This window comes from Sphaeramia orbicularis, chromosome 4 (assembly GCF_902148855.1).
Source record: "Sphaeramia orbicularis chromosome 4, fSphaOr1.1, whole genome shotgun sequence".
Taxonomy (NCBI): Eukaryota; Metazoa; Chordata; class Actinopteri; order Kurtiformes; family Apogonidae; genus Sphaeramia; species Sphaeramia orbicularis.
In genome coordinates this window covers 21589865-21602628 of record NC_043960.1, presented here as the reverse complement: position 1 = coordinate 21602628, position 12764 = coordinate 21589865, and the positions used below count along the sequence as shown (strand labels likewise).

Genomic DNA, 12764 nt, shown 5'->3' with positions numbered 1-12764 from the left:
AAAAGTTCTTGATGTAATTAAAGGGTTTTATGTAATATTGGGGAAGTTGTGTACAACTACCAAAACCACCAATGAATTAACACACAAGTCGCTTTTCCGTTGACCCTCAAACTGCGCAAATATAACTTGCGCATAAAAATTTACCAAATGGAAAAATGACAATTAAAAGTTTTTGCGCTGGCAAGAGGTGGTTTTTCGGGTATAACACAAATGGTATATCACGCAAAACTACAATGAAAAGACCTTTTTTCGCAACTTGAATCAGGTGAATCCAAAAACCGGATGTTGACGGACGTTACAGCAAGCGAAGAAGAAAAAATGTTGTGGTATGTGTGGACATACCAGGAAACCCAATCATTTTTTAATTTAGTATGAGATAGAGGGGTAAGATATAATAATAATAAATAAATCTGTAAATCAACACCATATTTATGTTCGTCGCCATGTTTATGAAATGACTTCTTGTGTCATCTCGAGATAATAAATAAACAAATCATCGCATTTGTGATTTAATGGAAAACAGACATTACGCACGTCTGTTTTTTTGACATTTAGTAAATATCGGTAAAGTTTTGCACAGATATCCAATGGAAATGCGACTACTGTATCCACAAACTGTATCAGTCACTCAAGAAAGTATAAAGCTCACTGTTTACACACATCTATATTATGGTATCATCAAGTTTTCTTCTCCAAACAAAAATTCATAGGCCCTTATTTTGACAGTCGATCAAATTAACTTGTAATCCTCACGTACTGTGTCAGCTGATAGTTTACATTATTGCTCTGTTAGCTTAATTAGCTTTGTTTTTAGACAGAAAACAGCCACAGTACAATTACCAATCACTTCTGTTTTTTTGTATGGTTTGTGTTGTCAGTAGCTGTACTAAAGATCTGTTTGACAAACAAGGTCAGACCTGTCACAGTTTAATCTGAACCACATCAAACAATAAATTTATACCCTCTAGATGTGGTAGTTTTTATGCTGGGGAGAGTTGACTTTTGGGAAAGGATGTTAGTGTATGTTTTATAAGTACTGACATAAAAATTGTTTGGTAAATCATTCTTTAAATTTAAACAATATATTAATACCGATATCTAGGGACTGAAGTTAGTAAATGCATCGTTCCTGTTTTTAACTTCATTTCCCATCATGCAGCGTGGTACTGTGCTTCCCGTTAACCATCATGGGCATAGCAACGTGATTGTAAAGCTATTGTATCTAATAAATACTAATATCTCCCAAAATATTGGTCCTATCAACTTGCTGTTTTCACTAGTCTGTTCCTTGACCAAAAATACATATGTATGCCAAACTGCAGCAGTCATCTCTTCCCGGATTTTGTGTGATGCCTGAGACACACACACAAACACACATACACACAGAATCCACTTCCCTTTTATAATATAGATAAGCCTCAGAATCAAACTCACCCATGTAGATGAATGTGATTTTAGCATCAAATCCAATCTAGTAGTGAAAACAACAATGCCTCTTGCTCAGTGATTTTCAACCTTGGGGTCGGGACCCCATGTGGGGTTGCCTGGAATTCAAATGGGGTTGCCTGAAATTTCTAGTAATTGATAAAAATTTTAAACTTGCTAATAAAAATTTACATTATATAGCCTAAATGTTGCTTAAAATAAATGTTTATTTGCAACATATTATAGCAAACTATTACACGATCAAAAACAAAATAATTTTAGCAAATAAAATATCTCTGTTTTGAATGTCTGGGGTCGCCTGAAATTTCTAATAATTGATTAAAAAAATAAAATAAAACTTACTAATAAAAATTGCCATTATATACTCTAAATGTTGTCTAAAATTAATGTTTATTTGCAACATAGTACAGCAAACTATTACATGATCAAAAACAAATTCATTTTAGCCACAAAAAAAAAAAGTCTCAGTTTTGAATGTCTGGGGTCACCTGAAATTTGTGATGTTAAAATGGGGCAGGAGCCAAAAAAGTTTGGGAGCCACTGCTCTAGCTTTTATTACTTTGTCACTTTCTTTGACTCTAAAAGTTATTTTTTAACTGTGTTTATCTCATCCTTTCGCTTTCTGATGCTTTGGTCAAAGGCCCCGTGGTGTTAGTGACTCACTACTCCCTCTAGTGGTCACATAAATCCGCTGGACTGTCTTTGTAAATACATTCAGTTCATATCTCTGCAATCCAATATTAGGACTATAATCTAATTCCATTAAAATCAAATTTTCACTTTTACATATTTTTAACAGTAGGAAGGTTTAGCAAAGCATATTTTCCATGGCAAGGAATTCAAGTCACATAGATTTCATGTTGACTTTCCTTGTGTAAGGAAAAAGTCTTTTTCCAACAAGTTTTCAGTGTCAATAACCAAAAAGTAAATAAACCCTACAGAAAAAAAAAAAAAAAAAAACTTGACATGTTGCAAAACAGTTCGGTAAATGGTAAACCCAAACAGAATGAATCAATATGTGTGTGTGTGTGTGTGTACACGTGTGGACCAATATGGAGACTGCACAATAGAAACAATAACCACTGATGCCATATTGTATTGGTACAACAATGAAAGGCTACTATGCTTGAAAAAGAAACATAGGCTTTGACAAACTGTGGAAGGGGATTGGGTCACAGGACAAGTGCCAAGTATTTGTTGAAATACTTCTACCATCCATCAGCTACTCAATGAGCTGTTCCAGAAGTATGTTATTATACATAACTGGCAAACTTTGAGGGGATTTTCTGAAAATTCCATGTAAAACTTTTAATATATTTGGTTGTAAACTACCCTAATGTTGATAAGGACAGTTATTATGAGTGGGGAAATAAAATAAATGAATCAATACATAGAAAAAAAAAAAAAGTGGCAGCTGTGCTGTCTGTGATGGCGAGGTGAGGAAGCAAGGCAATGGCATCAAATGTAGATAAATTGTACTTTTAATCTCATTTGGTTATTTTCATTTATTTGTTTACTTATTTTTTATTACCCCCTGTTTTCCTCCTTTCTCTCTCTCTCTCTCCTATTCCTTTCTCTTCTTCTGATTTAGTTTCAATTACCTAATGATTGTCTTTGGTCATATCCCTGATTTTTATTCTTTTTTTTTTTTCTTTTTTTTAAAAATTTATTTATGTATTTTTGAGAAGCTCACATCACAACAGTCACACCACATACACATCTTTTACACAAACATTTACACAACCAAGACAGGACGTTGATTCTTATTACTGACTGACATTTTGTTCCTTTTTTTATATTACATGCCATATATCTTAACCCCCCCCCCCCCTTCCCCCACATTATGATGATTAAATGTAAATATTGTATAATATTGTACATAAATCTCTTCGTCACTTAGCGTCACTTCAATAAAGGTTTGAAAAAAGAAAAAAAAAAACAGAAAATAACAGATGTAAAGTTAAATGCACTCCTCTGCTGTTCTCAAGTCATTTATAAAGCATTAAATACAGGTGATGAGAGTCTAAACGGACAATTCTGTACTTAAACTCCACTGGGCTTATTCCCTGTACTCACTGCTTGTATCCTGTGATAGCATGGCTGCAATATCAGTTATCCTGTTATCCTTCAAGTCTCAAAGAAACCCCATTAAATGTTAAGAAGCATGTACAACTCAATTTTTATCACCCTGTCTTTCTTACTCGCCTCTAATGTGGAGGCATTGGATCGCAGAAGGGGAACTCCCCAAATGGGATTTAGAGGAAAATAAGGAAGCTGAGAGGAGCTCCAGGGATCGGGGAAACTTGTTTTCTGGCGAGCACAGATAGATGAGGACTGTAATACTCTAATGGGGAAGCAGAAACTCCTGTAGAGAAGAGGAAAAAAAAAAAACAGACACACTTTCACGTGAAATGTTGTCAGTGGGGTACTGATAAGAAGCTGAGGTGAATGTGTAGTTGTGCATAGTTGCGGGTTGAGATACTTCAGGACTTTATGGCGGTGTGGGCTGAAACAGGAGTAAAGGAGAGATCAGAGCAGCGTACCATAACTTAGATAAAAGCCTACTTAAGTGATATCATTAACCACGCGGCCGTTGCTCCTTGCCCCATAGCCCTTATTTGCTTTGACTGCCCTTGCTGCCCTGTTTTTTAACACCACACATACACGTCCTCATGCTGGATATTGCAGTAGGAAGCCCCTCGTCCTCTTCAACCCAACAAGAGTCAAAGGTTAGTAGGTTTTTTCCCCTTTCAACGCCCCCTGCCTCTGATTGGAGACGAGCTTAGGAGCTGATTAATAACAAAGTAATAGTATGATAAAGTAGAAGTGGACACCGCTCGCTTGATAACAGTCCAGTAGGGTGCAATAAAGAGAACCTCGGCCTGGACACGGGTTCAGCTGCTGTTTGAAGCACCGCAGCCGCAGTAAAAGGTGCTTCTGCTTTGATAGGCTCATATAAACGTCTGTGAAAGTCCTATTGGAAGAGGAGAGCCAGTAATTCCCGCCTATACAGGAAGTGACTAGTTTGTATTCCACTTACATTTAATTGGCCAAGTTTACTGACAGCACTTGACTCAATAACCGTTTATAGCCCGGGAATTTTATGTGTTGTTTTTGGACCCAGCAGGAAACACGTGTTGTGAAGTTTGAAAGGCAAGATGGAATTGGCAGCATGTGACTGAGAGGTTTATTAATCGGTGGCACTAAGAGTATAATTCGAAAATAAATCACATGTATAACCTGTTGAAAAGTGTGTTTTATATCGGAGATAGTGAAAGTGAAGGTGTAGAGGGAGGAAATAAGGGTCAAAATCAGCTGTATTCGCCAAATACTTTAACAAATGCAAGGAATTCTTTGTTGTTCAGTTGTTGTCTCTATAGTAGATAATGGAAACAAAATGAAGGAAAAGTAAAATAAAAGAAAGACGCTGAAAAAAAAAAATTTTTTACCTCATCTCATGAAATGATTGTGAAAATGCAATTTATTCTTGATAGATGAATCAGTATGTAACCATTGAATCTAGTCCAAAGGTGATTACTGATGTGTATAAATACAGAAAAAAATTATTAGACCATCAAAAGTCATCAAAAACAATATCATGTGACTAAAAAAGACAGAAAAGAAAACACGGAATGCCTAAAAGTACTGTTTTTGTCAGTACAATGCCATAGCTACTGATGTAAGAACTGAAGTGATTTTGGTTATTATCGAGAAAACATGGAAAATGTCTAGATATCAACTCTTAAATTAAACTCTTCTGAGCTATTTTTGTTGTTATCATTATATTTGTCCAAACAAATGTACCTTTAGTTGTACCAGGCATTAACCCTTTCATGCATGAATTGTGAGAACCTTAGTCAAGATTTATTTTTTGAGTGTTTTTATTCCTCCTTAGCCATGAAAAGAAAATGCGATCGAGTTTTTTTTCCTATGGAATTACAAAAATATCCATGCATTTAATTTTCGAAGAAAAGAAACGTGTTAAAACCCAATATCAGAAAGTGATATGAAAACAATGAAATAAAAACATTTTTAATGCTGCTAATCTGATGTCTTCTCACATTTTAACATATTCTAATGCTAGTAATTACTTACTTCATGGAGATAATACGCAAAAAAAATACTTTTTGTCTAACAAATAACAATTGAGTTACACTCAAACATGTCACTGCAGATCAGGTTGATCAAGAACAGCAAAGTTACAGTGATGGTATGAATGTCAGTGTGTGGGATGATGCATGAGTGCCCACTGTGTCGGCTGATATGGAACTAAAACAACAAAACCCATTAATATACAAGAGAACAGCTTTAGAATAACTGTCCACTGTAGTGACCACTATGCATGAAAGGGTTAAAATGAACAAGAAATTGAAGAAAACAAGGATCAAGGAGTGGTCTAATAATTTTTTTCCATGACTGTAGGAATAAAAAGAGAAGTGTGTTGGAAAACAAAATCATTTTAACTTTATGATCCTCAGCATATGTAAACAGACAGGTGACTTTTTAAAGATAAAAGTATCATATCACAAATATCAGGTTTTTCATTCCATACAAAAACTTTACTCCATATTTTAGGAACAGTCCATTTTTCCCTTTACTTTAAGAACACTGACAGCCTCTGTAAAGTGTTAATACACAGAAACATCAGCAAATACTTATATACGATCTATTACCAGGCCGTTTCACTGTACTGTTTAGTATTTTACTGCGATAAACAAAATGATTTCGTAAGTTTTTTGCAGAGAAGAGTGAACTTTGACACCATGTTTTTCTTCTGATCAGGGTTCTTCACACTGCAATGTCCGTTCACATTCTTTACTGAGATCAGAGTCAAATGATGAAGCATGTATTTGTATGAGTGGATGAGCTGTGGGTCTAATGTTGTGTGTGTGTGTGTGTGTGTGTGTCCCTAGAGCAGGTTCATTGTAAGGGGCAGCAAATGAACGCAAAAGACATACACACACATATACTCATGGCACAGAGCAGATCTAGTCTAATTAAAAAGCACAGCGGTGATTTCAGGGGTTCTGTGAAGGAAAGAGTAAATGTGTGTGCTTGTGCATGTGCAATTTTTTTTTTTTTTTTTTTTTTGCATTAGGTCGCTGGTTTCAGTATGATCACCCGTCAAATGAAACAATGTATTCTGCAGGACCTCGGGGTTTCCATTTGAGTATTCGGACGCTGCGCTGCCACGAACTGTGGCTGTTTTATGTGAAAAAAGTTGATAATTAGTCCCACAGTGACTGAACAATGAGATGGAGAAAGAAAGAGAGAGAGGGCGGGGAAGAGGAGGGGGGGATGGTGGGCATTAAAAGAAGGGAGCACTTCGCACATATAATGTCCGACCTGACACTGTCTGGGAATCAGTTATCAATTGTTTATTTCTGTGTGTTTGTTTTATTTCCTCCATAACCCCTTTTCTTTCTCCTCTCATTCTCCTGCTTTTGACTGATGCTGCAAATTACAATCAGTACACTCGTCTAATCTGATCAGCAGCAAAAGTGAAATATTTCCTGTTAACCTAACATTTTTAGTCACTTTCCCAGTATCTTATGTAAATGGAGGAAAATATTGAGATATTGTAATTTGTGGTTTTTAATGTTTTTTTCTTATTTTGGATCCCCCATTCATTATTTTTTCAAAAGAGGTCCTGCTAATAATTAGCAATTAAAATGCTGTCTTTTTGCCTCACTTTCCCCTAATTAGCTTGACAGAGACACTGGGTCTCTGTAGTTCCCCTCCCCACCAACATCCTCACATACATGTACACCATAGTCCTCTCCACATGCGTGCGCGGAGACTCATTTTACTTGAAAACCATGACAAAAACCTCTCATGTTTTTGTCTGATCTTGGCTCACCTTGTCATGTTGATGATTAACAAAATAAAACTCAGATGAGGCTCTGATATCCGATTCTGTAGCTATTAGTAGTCACAAAACATGTCACATAAACTTCCTCTATTAGAGAAAAGTGAGCCCTTTAATGTAGATTCATAACAAATACCTATATATGGTTTTTTTTTTGGACTAAAGTATGTCTTATATTTCATAGCAACTATCAACCCAGACATGAGCTCATACTTTTACTAAAATGGACTGTTCAGTTATATCAGCAATATTTGTTTTTTTTTTTTTTTTTAACATTTCTCTTTAAAATCTCTGAAACATTTCTTATTTTTCTGCTATGATTTGTTCCACGCGCAGATGAAAAGTACATTTTTAAACTAACCTGTCTAGGATGTCTGTGTTGACTCTCAATACACCATCTCATATACTGTGTTAACTTATAAAAGGCTGTAATGATGTCTCTCAGTACTGTTGGTGTTGTGGAATCTAGTTCAGCAGTCTGATACGGGGTCAGACAGCTGAGTGGCAGCAGGAAAAAGCACGTGTCATGTTTGTTTGGAGGCTCCTTTGTCACAGGCCACTCCCCTCCCCCTTTTCCTGCCCTCCTCTTGGCCTTATTTAGCCCCCTGCCATGTCATTCAGGGGTCAGGGTGAGCGTGAAAATGTTACACGCCAGCTTAACATACACACACACACAAGCGTTTCAAGAAGCCAGTCAGACACACACACATACAGATTGTAATAGCATGGTAGAGTGCATCATAGATGGAAGTGCCTTGAAGGACCTGCTTCTCATTCTCCAGACCTCATTAGCTGCTGATTTATCTCCCCCTCCTTTCTCTCAATGCTCTGGATGGGTAGATGGGGTGTGTGTGTGTGTATATATATATATATATATATATATATATATATATATATATATATATATATATATATGTGTGTGTGTGTGTGTGTGTGTGTGTGTGTGTGTGTGCATTACAAAAGGGTACTGTGAGACAGAGAGGAATACTGTGTATTTCCATGGATTAGTGTCTGTGTGTGTGTGTCTGAGATTCAGTGTGAAAATAGGTACATTTTACAGTGTGTGTGTATGTGTGTGCATGTAGGTCTGGGGGTGTCAGCGAGACACAGGGACTCTGTCATTCTACATTAGCCCGCTGTGAGCACACTCAACCTGGGGTCAAACAGATTAATAAAAGATCACACTTAGACGTACACACACAGAAAGAGACCAGGAGCTACAGCCTGATTAAATATTCTGCAGCCCTGCGCTTCATAATCATGACAAGTACACACTGCACTCTGGTCCACCATTATCCATTTAGCAAATTTTTGTCTTGTCTTGCAATAATCTGCCTAAACCCCCTGTGACCTTATTATTGTCAAGGAAAAGTGCTTATAGCTGCGCGGAAAGGTAGGATTTTGAATAGATGCAAAATGTATTTTGCACAAGGAATTAATAATAAAATAAAAAATATTTCCCATTGAGATGAATTCTTGCACTTTGCAATTTAAGTGATTATTTTTTATGAAGATAAAGTTTTTAACACCCCCACACACCCCCACATGCTTTCAACACTTTCGTATCTTGGAATAAATGGTGCAGGTATTAGGTTAAAGAGAAGCTCTGGCGCTAATATGACAGTAACGCTGCCCTACATAATTCATTGACACTTGGGAATTAATCTCTCAGGAGGAGAACCCTCTTTTTACCTGATTCCCTCTCCAATAAAGTCTCGGGGGATGATTCAGAGGAAAAGGGGGGTATTTCGTCATGCAGCTCATTTCTGAATCCTCCTTAAATTAAAAATGAACAACAACCAAAGATTTAACTTGTAACCTGGGTGCAATTTGCCAGGGGGTATACCTGGCATTAATTATTTTTACCCCCAGGGGGGGCAAAATTTGATGCTCACTGCATTCTTCTGTGATTTTAATGTATCCTGCAGCTCTGTCTGTGTTTGTGTACAGCGCCACATATAGCTGTGGCATACATATTACACCCAGTTTTCCTGTTTCCACCTAGACCCAGATATTTCTTGAAACAATACGTGTATAAACATGAAACTTTAGAATCCACAGAAGACAAATACCATGAGTGTTGTTGCCTGGACGTAGCCTCTGGTAACTGGTACCCTAGAGTTTTCCTGTAACTGGACAGGCACATGGCATGTACGATACTTATTGCCAGAGTACTATGGCAGCAGGGGGACAGGTTAGCAGTCCACACATGATATAATGAGGGCGCTGATTGGCTCTGTGGTAATAAACAAATGAGACAGTTAGTCCCACAGTACTGTGGCAATAGCCACTTCGAAAAATAAAATCACAATGGACATTGTGTTTCAGCATTCACAGTACAAGATAATCCTGGTTCCATTGGTCCTCATCCATGTATGATTTTTAAGAATTTAACTGTTAGGTACAGCCAGTGAAATTAAAGAAAAATGAAAGGGATTCCGAGCAGCATAACTTCACCTTTCAGAGGAAACTAAACAAATCCCAGAAATATTTTTAGTTTTGAGTAACTAGAGAAAATAAATCTGCTGTTCAGCATTGTGATGACACTATTAGAAGCAATACAGAATCTCTGTTCAATGACTAACCAAATCCACACCAGTTAATGTGAGGGTACCTTCTTCTGACTGTACAAATGATGTGAATTCATGGCTCATGTATCCAGGTCTCCATCCGATCTGATCTGATATCAAATGCTCACTTGCTGGGTGTGAATGCATGGCACATACAAAGGTTTTTCTTATTAATTTAGATCCAGAAAGTTGATGGTGATGTAATTTTCCCACATGTTCAAATAATGATGACAATAAAAACATGATTTAAAGGCCACAAACAACCCTGGTTTACACACATTGAGCAAATCTTTCTTTTATTTTGGCAAGCAGCATAGACTAAAAAAAATAAAAAATAAGCCAAGTCTGTTGAGTTAGTTGCTTCCTTTTAAAATGTCATCTTTTCTAACCTTTGTCCTGTTTCCTCTTTTAGATGTGAAAAATCTGGAGAACTTCCACCTTGTAGAAAGCGTGCAAGAGCAGGTTAACGCAGCATTACTGGACTACGTCATGTGCAACTACCCACAGCAAACAGACAAGTTTGGTCAGCTGCTCCTCCGGCTGCCCGAGATTCGTGCCATCAGCCTGCAAGCCGAAGAATACCTTTACTACAAACACCTGAACGGTGACGTGCCCTGCAACAACCTACTCATTGAAATGCTACACGCCAAAAGAGCTTAGGAGGGGACTACACTACCCACAATGCAGCTCTGTGGACATCTGAGATTTTTTTCTGCAGCCCAAAAACTTTTTAAATTTATGCTTTTACCAAACTAATTCTCCAGCCCAGACTTGAATATGTAATGGCGTGGAGTGACGAGAGCTTAGTGTTAGCCACTCATGTTTATAGTGAGTTCATTTTCATCTTGAATCGCAGATTTGGACTCATGCACAGAGACTGATGACGTGCACAGAGACAGCATTTGGATCTGTTTATTTAAAAAAGTCCGAAATGAAAGCAGCTTCTCCTCGACCTCACAGGAAGAAAGACAATATTTAAAGGAAAAAAGAAAAAAACACTTGAAACAAACGCTGCGAGAAGGTATCTAAGCACGGACTATCAAGACTGACAGGCTGCAACTTCACATTTTACAACTGGTGACACTGTGAGAGGCTTTTTGTGGTGAGAAAGAAAGCTGTGTATCATCACCCTTCAGTCTTTCGGTCAGGTTTGTGACGAGCGGGATAGCGTCACCAGCCCCTACAGTGTGCTGTTCCACCAAAAAAACTGCTTTCAGCTGTCGTTGGTACTGTAAATACAAAAGGACAAGCAGCCAACCAGGCCAGAGACTCTTACCTACAACACCCATAAAGTCTGTTCTTTCTTTATTTTTTTCTTTTTTTATCTCACACAAGATGCCTGCTACGGCAGCTTGACCCTACAGAAAAAGACTGACAGTAAAAAAAAAAAAAAAAAGGTCTAAAAAGGAACATCCTTAAATGAACAAAATTCTAAAGAAGCCAGTAAGAAGAAAAATAAGACATTTTTTTTCTCTTGTAATGGAAGTCATGTTCCTCATGGTCACCGTGTAGTTCCCCTTTCTTATTCCACCGCCCTGAATCATTTTAAACTATGTACCTCAGAAAAACTAGTGTTAAATAAATTCAATAAATAATGTTAGCTGAAACAATTGTTATTATAAGCCCCATTTTCCTGCAAAGAAACAACCTCCCCTTTATTATTTTTAAAACTGGAACAAAACAAAGTGTAATTCTGGAGATGGAGAAGGATCAACCTTGCCTTTGTCCGGAAAGACCAAAGCCTGCTGCAGAACAGAAGGAGGAAATTACAAAAACCTTAATAATCAGTATTATAGGAGAAAAAAAAAAGATTTGTGATGTCACAATTATGTGAGTCTTGCCTTATTTCATTACCATGCTAGCTAACCGTGCAGATGTGAATGAAAATATGTACAAATATATATATAAAGTATTAATGTTGTAAAAAATTTTAAAAAGAATAATTCAACAGGTGTTTACATTCATGTGGTCAAATGGAAGAGAACTGTGATGAAGCATAAATTGCTAAGCAATGATTTCCTAAAAAAAAAAAAAAAAAGAAATCAAAGAATTGAAAAAAAAAATCCCTCTGATTTGCTTTCTTTGGTGTGTGTACAGTGGTTTATTTTATATTTGTTTTCAGCAGTACTTAAATTATGTCGTGAGACACTAAAATCAAAAAGGAATCACACTTAAAATTTTAATTTCTATCTGTGTCTGCTGGCATTCAAACATTTGTTTCTTAAGCATTACTGTATAATGTTTCAGTTTAGGTTTCAACCTCTTTTGTAGACTTTTTTTTTTTTTTTTTTTTACAGTGTATTTACCTTTTTGATGTACAGTATGTCACTGGTTACGCTTAATAATGAAGATAATTTATTGCGTCTCTTGGTTTCCATCTTTGTGTTACATGACGTGAGGTGTCCACGCCAGAATAAATTTGTTTACTGTAGCATGTTCTTGTTATGTTTTCCACAAGTTCTGAGATGCAAGTCTAGAGCAAAAAAAAAAAATGGACTCGCTTTTTTGTCTTTTAAATGTTTATTCAAGTCTAAGTCTGTACATTGAAAAGAGTATTGTATTTAAGCAAGTAGGTGTGAAAGATGTCTGTGCAGCATCCGTTTTTCTTTATTGAATTTCAGAATGCATTATTGTTCTGTCCAGTTTGCTCTTATACCAAAGACTGCATCTTTTCCCTGTGAGCTGTGACCTTTAGTATTGTGTCCAAAATGAACAAAACCACCTTGTTTTTACTCTTTTATTATTTTTCCACTCTCTTAAAGTTTGGCATCCTAAATTATTATTATTCTCATGTGGAATTCCTCAAATGTACAGTAGTTGTTGTTACTGTTCTTTCAAATTGTCCCACAACACTTGCCTCCTACAACAACCTGTGGCGT

At 36.7% G+C, this 12764-nt stretch overlaps 1 protein-coding gene across 1 annotated transcript in view; it reads left to right on the top strand.

The window, feature by feature from the left end:
- Positions 1-12754, top strand: part of nr5a2 (nuclear receptor subfamily 5, group A, member 2) — an 87752-nt gene extending 74998 nt beyond the window's left edge. The window contains exon 7 of the mRNA XM_030133213.1: positions 10298-12754. Within this exon, the coding sequence (XP_029989073.1) occupies positions 10298-10545 (248 nt within the window). The 3' untranslated portion in view covers positions 10546-12754. The remainder of the gene's footprint in view (positions 1-10297) is intronic.
- The last annotated feature ends 10 nt before the right edge of the window (positions 12755-12764 follow it).